General features: G+C 34.5%; 3 protein-coding genes across 3 annotated transcripts; all 3 read left to right on the plus strand.

The window, feature by feature from the left end:
- Positions 1 to 1495: 1495 nt before the first annotated feature.
- On the plus strand, positions 1496 to 3022 carry LOC17888227 (alkane hydroxylase MAH1). The gene has a single exon (XM_006293988.1). It carries the CDS (start codon positions 1496 to 1498, stop codon positions 3020 to 3022), a length of 1527 nt encoding a protein of 508 aa, XP_006294050.1.
- A 10662-nt stretch (positions 3023 to 13684) lies between these two features.
- Positions 13685 to 15220, plus strand: LOC17888101. The gene is made up of 7 exons (XM_023783768.1): positions 13685 to 13689; positions 13801 to 13873; positions 13973 to 14112; positions 14184 to 14352; positions 14449 to 14556; positions 14758 to 14910; positions 15011 to 15220. The coding sequence occupies exons 1-7, from the start codon at positions 13685 to 13687 to the stop codon at positions 15218 to 15220; spliced, it is 858 nt and encodes a 285-aa protein (XP_023639536.1).
- Positions 15221 to 16606: 1386 nt separating this feature from the next.
- Positions 16607 to 17710, plus strand: LOC17887991. The gene is made up of 5 exons (XM_006296224.2): positions 16607 to 16689; positions 16780 to 16960; positions 17030 to 17254; positions 17342 to 17479; positions 17579 to 17710. The coding sequence occupies exons 1-5, from the start codon at positions 16607 to 16609 to the stop codon at positions 17702 to 17704; spliced, it is 753 nt and encodes a 250-aa protein (XP_006296286.1). The 3' UTR covers positions 17705 to 17710.
- The last annotated feature ends 774 nt before the right edge of the window (positions 17711 to 18484 follow it).

Consider the following 18484-nt stretch of genomic DNA (forward strand, 5'->3'; position numbering starts at 1 on the left):
ATAAGTTTAAAGCACGTATCATCAGAATGAATGGAAAAGCCCATTGCTTAGACTTTGTTCATATGATATGACCAATGTTTTCCCCATTTTTATATACATGTCCTTGGTCTCCTATGTGACTTAGTCATGTTGACTCATTCGCCAAAGAAGTAACTCGGTTAATATTGGTTGACAAGACCAAAACCGCAAATTTCACTTTTTATATATATTTTTGACTCTGTTTGATTTGTTGTTTATATTGTGATGTAAACTCTAATCCACTTGAAGTCGATGCCATATATATTTTAACTGAATTAGATATGATCTTTCATCTGTTGTAATCATATTGTATATACTTATAGAAGTAAAATCTCAAACTGAAACCAAAAGTTATATTGAGCAAGTGATAATTCAACAAGTTCGCCTCATTGAAATTACCCGGCCGATGCTATCAAAGTTTCGCCATATAAAATAATAGAGAAACAACTCGGTTTGACTAAATTCTGAAATTTGTGATTGGGTGATTGTATGATGAGTGTGTGTTCCTTATATCATTAACAAATTTAACATTTGTTTTCAATATTTTAAAAGAATTATAATTTTTAATTAAAAGGTGATACGCTAACATCATCCATGAGTCATATTGGATTCACTATTCGAGTTCTCTCAGAAAAATCTAATTGATAAAAAATGAGTTAGTTGTAATGTAAAATTTAATAAGCATAGGAGAGTCAATGAGAAGTGGCATAAGCATGTCCTTGACCATAACATTTCGAGGAGGTCAACTCATTAGATAAGGACAAGAATCAACCATTTGACGGTTTCCAACTCTTAAGTTAAATAGTCAAGTTAACAATATAATCAAGTTAAATTGTAGGTGAAAGGATAAGAACTTGAATTAAATAAAAGAAAAATTTGAAAAAAAATAAAATTTGTATTTTATATATTCCTGATAATGCATGAGATAAGTTGATTCGTAAAGGTTTGTACGTTAAAATTTATGTTTTATATGGTCAAACAATTTGAATGTTCTTAAGCACAAAATATATGTAATTGACGTTGTTTTGTATAGTATTTGGTAAGCACACTAGATATAATATTATAGAATTAAGTTGTTTTTCTTGGTTAATTATATTTGCTAATGATTAATATAAATTAGGATATATATATATAAGGGATATAAACGATATGTAGATAATAAATGTGAATGTCTCGATGACATGTAAACCCATCATATATATTTAATATGGCTTTACCCATGGCGCCTCCATGCCATGAAGGTATGCATGAACATGTTTGACAGATCTTATGAAGTTCTGAATGTGGACGAGGTAAGAAACTAGCTCCATGCTGACAAGATTGGAGTTAACTACTGAACTACATCATTGAGTCATCTCATTAAATGAACGTAGTATTAAATATTTCTATAAATATAACAAAAAGAAACCCAAAACCATTTAGTTTCTTGTCTCTCTATCTTTGGAAAAATCCAAGAAACACAAAGCCTTTTAAACAAATGGCTTACGTAGGCTTACTTGAACTCTGCATAGCTTTTCTTGTTTTTATCTTTTTCCATTTCTTGATCCACAAGAAACCCCATCGTATCTTACCTAGAAACTGGCCAGTTCTTGGGATGCTTCCTGGTGTTCTCATCATGCTTCATAGGATTAACGACTATGTCGCAGAGGTTCTCGAGGTCTCCAGCTTGACTTTTGTATTCAAAGGCCCGTGGTTCTCTGGCATGAACATGTTGATCACTGCAGATCCTGCAAACATTCAACACGTTTTCAGCTCCAACTTCTCCAATTACGACAAAGGACCAGAGTTCAAAGAGATGTTCGATTTTCTAGGAAACGGGATCTTCACTGCTGACTCAAAACTCTGGGAGGATATGAGGAAGTCCTCACTGGTCGTGCTTAGCCATCAAGGGTTTCAAAGCTTCTCATTGAGGACCATCACGCGCAAAATCAAGTACGGGGTTGTCCCGGTCCTTGATCATTTTGCAGAGGAGAATAAGATTTTCGATTTACAAGACGTGTTCCAGAGGCTAGCATTCGATGTAACCCTTACTCTAGTAACGGGTTCCGAGTCAAATTCTCTTTCCATTGAAATGCCTAATAACGAGTATGCCAAAGCTATGGATGATGCTGAAGAAGTGGTTGTGTATAGACATGTCAAGCCTATGATCTTGTGGAAGCTGCAAAACTGGATTGGAGTTGGAGAAGAGAAGAAGATGAAGGAAGCTAATGCTGCTTTTGACAGATCATGTGCAAAGTATATATCTTCAAAGAGAGAGGAGATAATAAGTACTCATCACTCCAGTATTGGAGAAGAAGCTCATGGTGAGGATTTGTTAAGCGTCTTCATGAAACTAGACACTTCCAAGTATGAGCTTTTGAACCCAACAGATGATAACTTCCTCAAAGACATCATCAAGAGTTTCATGCTTGCTGGAAGAGACGCCATTGCAACAAATCTCACTTGGTTCTTTTGGCTAATCTCCAAGAACCCTGACGCTCTGACCAAGATCCGCCAAGAGATCAACCACACAAGTCTACCAAGATCAGGGATGAGTTTAGATGCGGATAAGTTAAACAAGATGGTGTATTTACATGGTGCATTGTGTGAATCCTTACGCCTCTACGCTCCCATCCCGTTCGAGCGGAAGTCTCCAATAAAAGAAGATGTGCTTCCAAGTGGACACAAAGTCGATGAAAACTGGAAGATTCTGTTTTCTGTTTATGCGTTGGGGAGGATGAAGGCTGTGTGGGGAAAAGACGCGTCTGAATTCAAACCTGAGAGATGGATCTCTGAGAGACATGGAGGCATAAAACATGAACCTTCTTTTAAGTTCTTCGTGTTTAATTCTGGTCCAAGAAATTGCTTGGGGAAAAATTTGTCTTTCTTGCAGATGAAGATAGTGGCTGTTGAAATCATAAGAAATTATGACATTAAGGTCGTTGAAGGGCACAAGATCGAGCCAGCTTCTTCCATAGTCCTTCACATGAAACATGGCCTCAAAGTAACAGTTGCTAAGAGATGATGCTTGGTCTCATAAATCTCAAAAAGACAATACTATTGTAAGAAAACATTAATAAATGAATTCATCATTTGAGAAATTCTAGAGGCAATATAAGCTCTCTGCCTCAAATTCAGAAATTTCAGTTTATACTTTTGTAAGCTTTAAGATTGTAAAATTATAGACGCATATATTGTGGGGGGGGGGGGGGGGTTATAAATAAAGTATGACATTCATGAACAGAAACTATAAGTATGATCTTAGGCTTATAATTATGAAAGTTAAACAGATCTGCGTAGTTGTGAGTTCCGTGAATTTTAGAGAGAAACTTAGCTACTAAAATTTTAGAGTGTGTTAATTCCCACTCATCATGGTTACAAACTTACGATGGTTAGGGCGGATAAATTAGTTTGTGGATTAGATCGTATTTTATATACCATTCAAAATTTATAATCCGTAGTGGTCGAACCCAAAGAAAATATATATTTAGAGATTAAAGTTAAAAGAATACCCGACGATTGTTAAATGATTCATATACAACAATTGCTCTTAATTTTCCATAATGATCATCTCTTATTAAACTTTAAATATTCCAACTGTTCTAGAAATATTTGCAAATGGTAAGATACTTTATTATTTAGATATAAAATCGAAAACATAATGAATGCAACTTAAATAGGGAAATATAACAAAGTTGTGAGCGAACATATACGCTCCAATCTCCATCACATCACTCTTTAAAAGGGGATTAAGCTGTATTCAAAATTGAGAATAATAAATTTGTAATTCAAGTAATCCCAATACAGCTTGATATTATCACCTTCCTTGAGCTCTAATGAATGTTTCAAAGTGCTCCAACCCGTTGCTAGAACATAGTCATTAGAGGCGTTCCTTGATTTTAAGATAACAGAGTATGAATGGTTTTTAGTCATGTCTAGAACTTCGAGTTCAATACCATTTTGCAAACTCTCCTGCGTAACATTATTCATCTTTTGTAAGACAGTGAGCACTTGGCTTTTGGGTAAAAGCAAACGTCCATGTTGGTCAACATCGGTGCGTGTTAGCGTTTTTGATATGATCATATCACCATCTATTTTGAAGTTTTCCATCTTTACACGTTTTTGAAATAAGAGATTGATAACTAATTTAAGACAATGCAATTGTTTATAGCAGTACATATATATAGTTTTAAGTAAATGTTACTTTTCATGCTTTTTTTCTTTTCTTTCAATAGCCTAAAGTGATAATATTAATGTCCAGCAAATTTTACTAGATTAACAAATATTAATTAGGAGATTTCCTTTGTCATGCATATAGTTTAGCTCTAACCCCACTAAATTACACATAATATTTGTATATTATTAAAAAGAAATTCTTTGGAAAGGGATTAAATTTATCTTTTAAACCTTTTAATGTATATAATATTTATGTATCTTAAAACTTAAATGTTAAGTTATGAAGGTAAAGGGTTATGTTACATTTATGACATTAAAGGATGGAAAAGAGAAAATTTTGGGAAATAGCTAGACAGACTTCAATAATCAATATCTTGTTCCTAAATAATTATTAATGAGAGAAAATTTTGTTCTAAAATAAATAAAGAGAAAATCCAAAAACATTTATAGCCAAGTTACAAAAAATACAAGATCAAACTCGGAATAGGAAAAGTGCCAAAAAAAAAAAAATCTCAAACTATTAAAAGCCAATATAAAAAAACTAATAGGAAAATGTATTTTTTTATTGTATCTATTTTCAAAAATTTCATTTCCATATCCATTAAATTTGATGGGATTAAAAATCCTTCAATATTTTGTGATATACAGCAAGTAAAGATAGAGATTCATTTATAAAAATTTATTTAATTTTTTATACCACATAAATCATATATACACGGTATATAACAGATTTCACAAAATTCACTTTTTTTTTTGTCCAATGGTGTTGACCAAGTGTTTTGTAATGCTTCCACACCATGAGGTTTGGAGTTCGAGCCTCATATAGCGCGATTTATTAATATTTCTGCGGATTAATGGAGACAAGTTCACAGGAGATCTCCAGTGATGCGCAATTGGAGCCGTTCGCCGTGGTTCTAACTATTGAAGAAGAAGATGGTGTCCAAGATCGGCATGGAGAAGGAGGCGTTCATGATCAGCAAAGGTTTGCTGTCAATAGTGAATCTAACAGGGTCGGAAGGAATTGCCCATGATAGATTATCTTTGTAAAAATTCTCATAATTAATAAATCTAAAGACGATAAAAAAACAAGCATATTTCATAACAAATCCAAGTTTTCTTGTTACTAAAGACATTTTGGCTGAATCAATCTATATAAGGTATTACTAAAAAGAAAAATATACAATAATGTGTTAAACCCCTTTCACGAGCACTCCAAACTTGGGCTTTATCTAAACTTCCCACGACAATAGGAATATTTCCAGCAGTTTCCTTATATGAAAATATGGACTATATATATGTTTTGAAGAATATCTACCAGATCAAATGTATCAATGTTCCATTGGCTATTATGGTATACATATGGAAGATTAGAAATGATAAGGTTTTTGATAATGTAGAAAATGACCAGAGAGATGTGTTGCGGTCAACAAAAAATAAAGAACATGCTTGGGTGGTCGCGCAATCAAATGACTCCATTAACACAGCTACAGACCGTTCAAACCCTCATGTTCAAGCAATTTAGAGAACTGCAATATCTCACTTACAGGAAATAAATGTTTTATTGATGGTTCTTGGTAGGAGGAAGACAAATTTTTAGGGTCAGGATGGTATTGTACCATGATAATGGACCTCCAACAATGGGTGCAACCTATCTCCCTAGAAGTCTATCATCTTTACACACGGAGGTTGAAGAACTGGTGGACAATGAAATGTATGATCAACACATTCATACGAGACTATTCAGATTATTCAGATTTGATAAAGATATGAATTCTCCAACATAATGGCCAGTGCTCTCTATGTGCTTACAAGAGATATCTATATTAAGATATCTTGCAGGCTAATCTTAAAATGGAATCTTTGACATGCAAAGTGCATAGCGAACCACTTTTGAGTCTCTATGTGAACGACGTACCCCAGTTTTGGCACATCTTAGTCAATTTGTATTTAAGGTGTTGACTAAAAAAAATCCCTACATGGCATGAGAAACACCTAGTTCGAGCAGTTATGACAGTTAAGGTGAAAACATTTGTTTATGGATTAGATTATTTTTTAGAAGTTTATAATTTTTCATATTTGAAAATGGGTATTTTTGAAAATGGATAAAAAGAAGGGTATTTTTAAAAATGGATACACCAAAAGGGGTATTTCTCAAAAATTCTCTATTTTTTATTCACCATTCATATTATAGTACGTAGTGGTGCAGATCAAAGGAAAACAAATCATAGACTGCTTCTACATACAAATAAACTTGAACCGTGGTGGATTAATTGTTGTTCATCTAAAAAATTAACACAGATTAAATTGTAGACATATTACTCTGTTTTACCTGCAACATCCATTCAAAGTCTTTGTATAATTTTACAATTAAAGTTTAGAGAATATGTATTTTTTTCTTGTAATTCTTTGCATAAATTTTAGTAAAATGATTGTTAAGTGCTCCATACACCAATCATTCTTACTTTCCCATAACGATCATATCTCTTATTCAATCTCAAATTTTTTACATCCATTTAAATATCCAACTTTTCAAGAGATGATTACATATGAAGATAATTAAAATGTACATATAAATGCAAAACATATTTAATACAGCATAAAATAGGAAAATAAAAACGAAGTTGTGAGCGAACATATATATACGCTCCAATCTTTATCACATCATCCTTTAAAAGGGGATTAAGCTGTATTCAAAGTTGAGAATTATGAACTTGTAGTTCAAGTAATCCCAGTATAGTTTGATATTGTCACCTTCTTTGAGCTCTAGTGAATACTTCAAGGCGCTCCATCCCGTTCCCAGAATATAGTCCTTGGAGGGACTCCTGAATTTTAGGATAACAGAGTATGAATGGTTTTTAATCAAGTCTAGAACTTCGAGTTCAATACCATTTTGCAAACTCTCCTTTGTAACATCTTTCATCTTTTGTAACACGGTGAGCATTTGGCTTTTGGGTAGAAGCAGACGTCCATGTTTGTCAACATCAGTACGTGATAGCGTTTTCGATATAATCATATCACCGTCTATTCTCAAGTCTTCTATCTTGAAATCCATATCACCATCTATTATGAAGTCTTCCATCTTCAAATCCAAAAATTATATGCACAGGTGTGAATCAATATGGAAGGAAGAGATATTGATAACTAATTTAGCACAATGCATGTGTTTATATATATAGTTCTAAGTAACGGTTACTCATTCATGCTTTTTTCCTTTCTTTCCTTTAAATAGGCTAAAGTGATACTTTTCAATTCCTGCAAATTTTAGTAGATTTTAAGGAATATTACTTAGGAGATTTATTTTGCTATGCACATAACCACATATAGTTCTAACCCCAATAGGAAACATAATAATTATAATTTTTTTTAAATAAATTATTTGGCAGGGTATTTAATTTATATTTTGAATCTTTAAATGCATATAATATTTATATATCTTAAAAATTAAATATTATCTATGTTATGAAGGTAAGTATTATATTACATTTATGAGATTAAAGGATGGACACAAAGAGATTTTTTAAAAAATAGGCACACTTATCTTGTCATTCAATCATTACTAAATGGGAGAAAATTTTATCCTAGAAAAGTAAATAAATAAAATAATAACCAAGTTACTAAAACAGAAGATCAAGCACAAAATAAGAAAATTGCACCAATATATATAAAACAATAAATACTAATAACATATCAAAGATTATATGAAAATGCCTTTTCTTGTATCTACTTTCAATATTTTTTTTTTTATATATCTATTAAACTTTACGGAATTAAAAATGGAAATTTTTTCCAACTCTACCATCAAATCAATTTTTAGTTTGATAAAATATTATCTTTCCAAAACTTTTCCCCATCTAACGCTTTAGTTTCCATGTCGAGTATGAAGTACAAAAATTCCCTTGTGTGTGAAATGTGAGAGTAAGAATATGTGTAACTGTGTAAGTGAAGTGACTATAAATTAGTTCCAATTAATGAGATCGGAAGAGGAAGTACGATGACATTAATCATGGACAATAGACTGGTTACATAAGATTTTGTTTAATATACAAATGGAGATTAGAACGTAAAAAAATAATAATTAGGAAGTTCGTCAACTGAATAGATAAAATGACGAACGGAGTATGGTGGCGGACTGTGGAGAAAAGGGATTTCAAAAGATTACCGCCTTTCGCAAATTCGTCCACAAGATTATAGACATCAAAATTAAATGAACATGTAATTATTGTCGACTAGGTTTTGTATAAGTTAATTATAAATTCAGAACTCATCAATGAACATGTAAAAAGATCGCAATCTCTAGTACGGCCAAGAAAATAAGCAATTATGGGATAATGGTGTGAGGTTTGCCATGGATCTTAAAAACAGTGGACAAATAAAGTCAATCATGTGGAGAAAATCGAATGAATGATGGACCAAAATCTACAGCGAGAGTTTCAAAGATGTTAAACGACGGTGTAATTACATAAATGTCTATGTAACGTTTTTGTTATTTGACAAAGTAATAAATACTAAGTGTTTGATTTCATTTTGAAAGTGGCGTGATATAGTTTAATAAATGATGTAGTTTAATATCTTCTTTGACTCATTCGTGTTTAACTGCATCCTCTAGAACTCACAAAACCATACTAACATTAGCAGAAATATTCTTGGACATGATAGCTAGCTTCCATTGTACCTTATCAACAAATTTGAATAGCTGCGCGCCAAGCTGAGAATAGTCATCACCAGGTCTTTTGATATGATGCAAATGTTCAGACCTCACATCAAAACTCATGACTACAGTTTCCTTTAGATTAACCTCAGTATAAGAATAGGCTTGATAATATAAAACACCATTGATACGAATATGGCCACGGATAGAAAAACGAGTGAGTGTATCTTCAACCGTCTTCCACGAGTTATCACCTCCGATGTCAAAACCTATAAAACAAGCCTTGGTCCTGTCACACGTAAGACTTTGTCAACGCCATCAATGGGATCATAGCAGAAGAAGTGTTTGATGAATGATGATAAAACTTTGGGAATCGAATTGAGGCAATGTGTCGACGGATCTTTTGGTGATGGGATCGTACTCCACAAATGCGGAAGCAGAAGAGATCCCATAGCAAATCTGTTAAATTAGGGTTTGTTATGGGCTTCCAACTCAAAACCAATTGGCAATGAGTGGATTGGCCCTAACCCTTTATATATTACTTTCCCCTCACATCTTCCGATGTGGGATCTTCTCTCCACACGCCCCCTCGAGATAATGACTCTTTTAGCCATTAATCTCGACAGAATCCATCACGCCCCCTCGAGATAATGCTCTTCTAGCTATCTCGATGGAATTGAGTCTTCTTTTGGGCTATCAATTAATGGGGTGATCGGGCCTCTATCTGGGCCGGATTAATTAATGGGTCAACGTGTGTTCGGTCTCTGATACCATGTTAAATTAAGGTTAACGATCATGTATGTTTCTACGCAGGATGAGTCATATGGTAAGAGTGGATATATGGTTTTGTAACAATTTATTAAAAATTGTATTGGCTATGAAATTTGTAATTATTTTGGTTTTGTAATCGATGAGTTTAACAAATTATTATAGTTAATTTGTGTTGTTTGTGCCTACTCGTTTTCACACAAAACGTTTAGAACATTAGAGAGAATAAACTTGAAGAGTACATTGTTATTTATGTTGGATCACTTTAGATGAATTTTTAACCCACACATCTCCTTATACTACGTACTTCCTGCAACTCAATTACTTATGAGTTAGGACTCTAGACTTAACAACTACTAGCCCGATCCTTACCTCTAGACCGATACTTAATTAGAGTACTGTAACCACTGTTAAACAACAATCGAAAAATAAACAAGAGATAAAACGTACAAATTCAGACAAATGGGAGAATTTTATATAGTACAAACTCAGAAATAAACAAACGATAAAACATCTTATGATCAAGATCATAAACAAACACTGTCAATAACAAAGACGAGGATCATGAGACCTCCCAAGTAACAATAACAAAATAACAAAACACGGAATAATGTCACAATTTGAACAAAGATGAGCAGGATCAGGGAAACCTAACTGGCTTTGAAGATGATGTCGACGAGGCCATCAGCTTGTAATGTACTGATTCTTACAGAAACAGAAGACTCTCAACCTGAGTAGAGAAGAGATGAAACAAATGACAATAATCAAGTTTACTGCGTAGTAAAATATGCTCTGTGACACCTTCTATAACGACTTTTCTCATGCTCCCTCTTTTTGGATCATAACACACAACATAGTATGGTGGAGTGCGCAAAGCACGCAGTGCCAGAATAAACTCACCCGCATCAGTGACGCTGATTAGGAAACGAGAACAACTAAGTCTTGACCGACTAATTACACTTTTCCATAAACTAGGGAAAACAAAAACCTTCTTAACCCACTCATGTGTCACTGCATCCTCAAGAACCCACATAACCATATCACCATTAGCAGCATCAGAAAATTTATTACAGATGATAGCTGGCTTTCCCTCATACTTTGCCATCGAGAGTTCATTCTTCTCAACGGGACAATCACGAGGCTCTCTGATAAGACCAAATCGTTCGGACCTAAGATCAAAACTCATAATAGCAGCTCCCTTTTCTATACCTTGGCCAATAACACAAGCATAGCAATACAAAACACCTTCAATGCATATATGGCTATTGATAGGCATATAAGGAGGACAATCTTGAGTCATCCTCCACCGATCATCTCCCAGTGTCAAAATCTCAAAGAAATGATTAGGTACTCCTGGCGGCGTTCCAGGATTATTCCTTAAGTCCATACACAAAACTTTGTAAACATCATCTACAGGATCATAACCCAACATGTGTTTGAAGACGGATCTTAGTTGAGCGAAATCAGGCAAAGTGGTGGTTCTACGAGTGGTGGAATTGTATACCTTAAGTGTAGAACGACCATAGCGATAAGAAGACACATAGCAAATCAAACCGTGAATCCAGGAAGATTTGATTGGACGAGCACCTGAAGGAAGTTGCGTAAGGTAAGTAGCAGCTACAGATAGGGCTTCTCCTTCTTCACCTTCTTCACCTTCTTCACCTGAGTGGTGGTTTTGTGTTGGAAGGGGCGAAGATAGTAAATTATAACCATCTGAACGTCTGAAGGAGATGAAGAGACGACCTGGTCGGGAAGAAGAGTGGGTGAGGAACAGTTTCTTGAAATGACTGTTGCGTATGATTGAAGCCACGGGCTTCGATTTGCACAAGTTGATTAGGTTTTCCGCCGGTACTCGTTTGAGTATCTGCATGATCAGATCCATCGGAAGCTTGGTGCTCGTAGCGCCATCTGAGATCTTCCGTCTTTTAATCTTAGATGAGGACGACGATGCTGATTCCATCACTGCCTCGTTGGTTGAGTCGCTCATTGTTTGCTCTGGTGGAGAGGAAACCAAAGCAAAAAAAACAAAGATAATGAAACGTGTCCGCCTTTTTACGAAAACCCCTTTTGATTTGTAAAACATGTTTGCCGTTTTTTCCTTTTAATCAAGAAAAGAGTGATGGGTCATGGGGACTAAAACGGCAAACGTTTCTGATAACAAGGAAATGAATTTTCTCTTGCTTTTCTAAATATATCCTTCCTAATCTAAAATCTCAATTAGATAGGAAATAAATCTAAATTTTTCTTGGGACAGAATGATGGTTGACTAAGATTTCTGTGGTGTCAAAAACAAACTCACCTGCATCTGTATGACAAAAGTAACTAGGTGTGGTAGTATATCCAGTTGCAGTTTCTGGCAGTTTTATAAGATGATTTTTTCAGACCTAACATCAAAACGCATCACCATTTGATTTGTGTTGAGAAAAAGCTTTGTACGTAGTATATATAACATGTTGATGCATTTACAAGACTACAAAAGAGTGAGGAGATACATACGTTTAGTAAATTTCACTAAATATCCCAAGGGAAACCATCTTAGGTAGTCACATATCTTAGTTAGATTCATTATTCCAACACGGCAAAACGAAAGCTTTCTAGAAGGTCTAGTTGTAGCTTTTATGTACCTTACAGACCTAACGTAACATCAAAACTCATCACTACAGCTTTGTAGTATTTCACACTCATCACTACAGTTGAGTCGAAAACAGCTTTGTAGTATTACACACCATTAAACAGCTTTGTAGATTCAGGAGAGTGAGGAGGACAATCTTTAATCTTCCCCACCTGTTCCCAGTTCTCAATGTCATAAGCTGAACCTCTTGAGCTAGACGATCCTTTCCTTTAGTCATACACAACACTTTGTAACTAATCACAACCAGTCTATACAATTCTTGAACTATAGTTATAATTCTTACTCTTTACTTTCAACTTAATTTACGGAAAGGTGATAATGTATAGTATTTTTTGGAAATCCTGATTAAGCAATTTCAAGCAAAATAATTAGTCAAGAACCGTTAAACTTATTTGTCAGAACCTTTGACATCAACATCGTATTTTCTAATTTGTATCTACTGAAATCTTGTGAAACTATATTCTCTTTTTAAACACTAAAAAGACAATTTGCTTCAAGTCAATCTCTCTGTACCACATTCCTAACTCGGAAAATTGTGTAATCAATTCAGGCAATAACACTGCACATCGAAAAGCCTTAATCTAATTTAACAATGAAAAGAAATGAACATCTAAGAGTAGAGAACTAAGCAACAAAAGCAAGACTAATTAGAAGATCCATGTATATGTCCTTCGAGTTTAAATGCAGGAGCTTAAAATGTTATACTCAGCAATTTCTCCCAACCGAACATTTTGATATTAGAAACCATAACGAACTTAACAAATCAAGATCAAATCGGATCATCTAAAAGCAAACTAAACCGAACCGGATGAGCGACATTTTGACCCGGTTCAAATCCTTCTCCTTTTATGACATTTCGGTCTTGTTAATTAACGAATTAAACAAAAAAAGAAAAAAAAAACTATTTCAACATATAAAATAAAGAAATCACACAACCTAGCTGTCACGTTAACATCATCGTCGTGTTTTCTATAACGTCTTTGTTTCAATTTCTCTCAAATTAGTAAAAAAAGTATTTTCTAATATTGTTGCACATACACACATATGACTCATCTTTACACAATCAGCACTAGAATCGAAACTACCAACACCAAAGCTAAGCTAAGACCAAAGAATAGTTTGGATTTGAGTTCGTTCCTAAACTTGTGTTCTATACTCAATCTCCAACAGCAAAAAGCTATAGAGCGAATGTAGAATAATGTTGAAAATGAAGAAACGATGCATCTTCCCTTTTACTTACAATAGCTCATATGTGATACTAGAAACCACTTTGTTTTGTTTTACATATCTCAATATGTGTAAAATAGCTCATATGTGCTACGAGGAACCACTTTGTTTTGTTTTACATATCTCAATATGTGTAAAAGTAATATGTGTAGAGTTAAGTGGTTACGTTGGGAAGAAGAACAAGCAAAGGAAAAAAGCAGAGGATAGATCATCATCTCTCTGCTATAAAAACAGAGATGGAGTTCACAACTCAAAACATCACAACAAAAGAAACAACACAGAGCAAACGATTCAAATAGCAAACCAACTTATATCTTCTTTTAAAGAAAAATATCAACTTATATCTTCGTAGCATTCAACTGGTTAGAGGAAGCTGGAAACAACCAACTGGTGCTGATTATGAACAGAGACAACTGGGGAAACAGGCAAGTTTAATATTTTGATTCCAGGTTTATCTTTCTTGGCACGTACGTTAATGATGTTGATGACTTTTTTGAAAACATTTGGTCTGATGGGATTAACAGGGCCATAAATGGGGCTTCTTGGGATGGCTGGCTATTTCTCGAGGAGGCCGTGTCGCTTTTCTCATGAGTAGAACGTTGTTGCTAGACCAAGTTGATCCAGACAGCGCGGCCCCGAGTTGTATCCCATTGAATTCTTTGAGGTTTGTTTTCGTTTCTTTGGTGTTGTATTCAAAACATATTGGATATCTTAATTTCCCTGTTTTGGTTGCAGGGCAATATGTATTCAGAAAATCGTGTGTGGCCGCTGTGAAGAGAACTCTGGTACGTGGTTAGGTATTTCTAAGAGCGGCCGAGTCTCTTTTCTCGTCGGTTCGGCTATAACGTTCGACCAAATTGGACATCAAGGCAGCTCGGAGATGTACCCTGTCCGTTTCCTAAATGTATTATTTTTTTTTGGCTTTTCCCTCTTTATCACTTCTTTTTATTTAAGAATACTTCGATATTCATCACAGGACATGCTTTTGTTTGATTTATAGGAAAACTCTAGTCCAATGCAGTTTGCGGAAGACCTGGCACAAGATGAAGATTTGAAGCAATGGCACACCTATAGCCTTATTGTTGCAGACCTGAATATGCAATCAATGGTTCATATCAGGAAACCCTTAGCAGTTAGCACATGAGACTAAACTCATAATAGAAACCGTTCCCTTTGGTGTTCACACTTTGTCCCGCCGGGGTCTCGATTCCACGGAATTTCTCAGGGTAGGTAACGTAATTACATACTTGTAACAAAGTAGGCTAAGATATATATATATATATATTTATATCCGTCTATATACATGCAGGTTACACGGCTAAGAGACCTATTCAATGAGTTGGTTGTTTTATTTGGAGACCATGACCAACTTCCACCGTTGGACCAGATCGCTTGCGTGTTTATGTATGATGATTCTGAAGGAACCAATGCTTTATGTCTCGACACTATTGAGGATCATCTAGTAAGAAAAAAAAAATTGAAACTTAACCGTTTGTTATGTATGATACTTCATCAGTCGTCCGAACCATCTTTAATTTATTTTCCTTTTGATATCGATTCAGCTGCTTGGAAGGCAACGCTACGGAACTACAAGTACGACAGCATTGGTGGTGAAACGCACTAGGGAAGTGATGTTCTTTGAGAGGTTCAGGGACATTAATGGTGAATGGGACTGTAACGAGCACGACTTCAATCTCAAAACATCCAGTAAAAGAGTTACAAAGAAACAATATTGCGCAGCATCCAAATATATCATTAATAATTATCTATAATTAAAAGAATAATCTTGTTGGTGTTTGATATAAATAAATAAATAAATAGTTTGTTTTCTAAAACTTTACTATGGTAATCTAAAAGTTTTACCTCATATTTTCCATTTATACAATTCTTGACCCATATAGTTATTCTTTCTCTTTACTTTCAACTAAATTATTGGAAAGCTGATATAGAGTATTTATGGAAACCCGGATCATGCAATTTCAAGCAATTAGTCAGAACCTTTGACACTAACTAGTAGTACTTCCGAAAAAAGTAAGAACGTAACTAAATACCAAATAAAAATAACTTGAAATCAAGAAATAGCAAGAACATGTAGATACAAAACAAAAATCAAGAAAATATAGAAACTAAGAAAAAAGCATACACGTTACCATTTATCATCACAACTATAACCAAAAAAAAAAAAAAGCAAAGTCGTACGTGGAGAGATTACTATTTTCCAAAATGATTACTTTCATAATATTTTTTCATACTTGGTTTCACAAAGATCACCAAAGTTATAAACAAATTGGAATCTTAGTATGGATCCACTAAAAACCCTATGGTACGTACCCTTTTTAGATGTTGGTATGAAAGTGATCAAATATTGCGTATGAATGCCATCTTCAACGTGTTTCACAAGAAATCTCTTTTCTTCTCTTTTTTTTTTGGGTACGTTAATCATAAATAATTTTACATGAATATTTACTTAAGTGTCTATTTGATAAACCAAGGTCACTTAACCACTATAGGCTCTGATTAACAAATACTAGTTGTAGTTGGATTTGAGTCTTACATATATTTACAGATCTTAAGACCAATCAGCGCTAGAATCGAAACTATACCAACACCAAAGCTAGCTAAGACCAAAGAACATTTTGGATTTTGAGTTCCTAAACTTGTGTGCTCTGATCTACTAGAAACCACTTGTTGTATATTCTATTCTTAGTATAGTAAAAGTAATTATTCTTACCATACACATGACTCAACCATCACTCAACCTTCAGGAACAAAAAGCTATAGAGCAAATGTAGAATAACGTTGAAAATGTTGAAACGCTGCATCTTCCCTTTTACTTACAATAGCTCATATGTGCAACTAGAAGCCACTTTGTTTTGTTTTACATCTGCAAAAGTAAAATGCACCACAGAGAGACAAAGACACGACTCATGGTTAGTCAATGAGGGAGAGAGTATGGTAGTGACAGAAAACAGCAAAATTTGGATAAAGAAGCTCTTAAGCGCGTGGAGTGGTTACGTAGTGAAGAAGAACAAGTAAAGGAAAAAAGCAGAGCAGAGATCATCATCCCTCTGCTATAAAAACAGAGATGGGGTTCACAACTCAAAACATCACAACAAAAGACATAACACAGAGCAAACTTATATCTTCTTTTCAAGAAAATGGGGATCGTAGGATTTAACTGGGCAGAGGAAGGCAAAAACCAACTGGTGTTGCTGATGAACAGAGACAACTGGGGAAACAGGCAAGTTTAATATTTTGATTCGACGTGTAACTTTCTTGGCTCTTCTTGATGACTCTTCTAATCTATTTGGTCTGATGGGGTTAACAACAGGGTCATAAATGGGGCGTCGTGGAATGGCCAGATTTTGAGTGGTCGGAGCGCAGATAACAACGGAACGTGGTTGGCTATATCTCGAGGAGGCCGTGTTGCTTTTCTCATGAGTAGAACGTTGCTGCTAGACCAAGTTGTTCCAGACAGCGGCTGCGAGTTGTATCCCATTGAATTCTTGGAGGTTTGTTTCATTTCTTTTTGTTGTTTTCATATTTTTATTCAAACACATAACTCTCTGTTTTGGTTACAGGGCAATATGAGTCCACAGGAATTTGCCGAACATGTGACACAGCGTGACGTGGATTCACAAAATGGGTGGTCCTATAGCCTTATAGTCGCGGACATGGCTTCCAATTCAATGGTTCATATGAGGAAACCTGATCTTCATGAGCCGTATGTCATGATACAACCCGTTTCGTTTGGTCTGCACACACTTTCTCCTGACGGTGGTCTTGACTCCACAATCTCTGACAGGGTAATCAAGTTACTAGTGTCTTGTTTCTTTTTCGTATATATTTTGTAGCTCTTTCAAAAACTCTCATTTCTCTTTTTTACTTTGCAGGATTTACACATGAGAGACCTTTTTAATCCCATAGTACTGATTGATGTTTTGGGACTACCACCGCTTGATGAGATTGCTAGTGGAGGAACTGAAGCCGGGCTGTTTCTTGAAAATATGGCTAAGCATCCGAACCCTCAAGTAAGAGATTTGATATATATAACGTTTCTATGATCCAATATTCTCCTACCATCATTAATTAGTTAGTTAATCTCTTTCTTTAATTCCATTTCGATTCAGCTTGGACTGCAACGCTTTGGAACAACTAGTACGACAGCATTAGCGGTTAAACGCACTGGGAAAGTGATGTTCCTTGAGAGATTATGCACTTGGAAGGAGTACGACTTCGATCTCAACATCCAGTAGAAAGAGTTACAGAGCATGCAGCATCCAAATATAAAAAAGTATATCTATATAATAATTAATAAGTAATCTTGTTGATGCTGTAAATACATCTCTCTGATTCAGGGAAACCTATTTCCTTGGTCAAACTAAGAGCATTATAATGCTTATTATAAATAAAAATAGTTTATGATCTTCTAAAACTTTCCTATTGGTAACTTAAAAGTTTATCTTATGTTTTCCATCTATATACAATTCTTGAACTATTGTTATAATTCTTACTCTTTACTTTCAACTTAATTTATGGAAAGGTGATAATGTATAGTATTTTTGGAAATCCTGATATATGAAGCAATTTCAAGCAATATGATTAGTCAAGAACCGTTAAAGTTATTCGTCAGAACATTTGACATCAATATCATATTTTTCTATAGTGAATCTAGACTCTAGTTATTAGTACTTAAGAACAACAAAACAAGAACTTGAAATCAGGAAAAAGTAAGAACATGTAGATATTAAAAAAATCAAGAACATATAGAAATTAAGGTCACCTAATCACTATATAGGTCCGGATTACAAAAGCTAAGACCAAATACTAGTTGGATGGATTTGAGTCTTACACTTGTGTACCACTAAAAACCAACTTTGAATTTTTTTTAGGAGATGACAAAAATTTATATATTTATAGTAAATATATTTCTAAAGTGTTCCACAAACACATGAATCCTCCTTACAAAATCCGTAAAAAAATAGAGCAAAGTGGAAAATTTTATAAAATATTGGAAAGTCATGTGTGGATTTGGA

Source organism: Capsella rubella, unplaced genomic scaffold (assembly GCF_000375325.1).
Source record: "Capsella rubella cultivar Monte Gargano unplaced genomic scaffold, Caprub1_0 scaffold_4, whole genome shotgun sequence".
NCBI classification, from domain to species: Eukaryota; Viridiplantae; Streptophyta; class Magnoliopsida; order Brassicales; family Brassicaceae; genus Capsella; species Capsella rubella.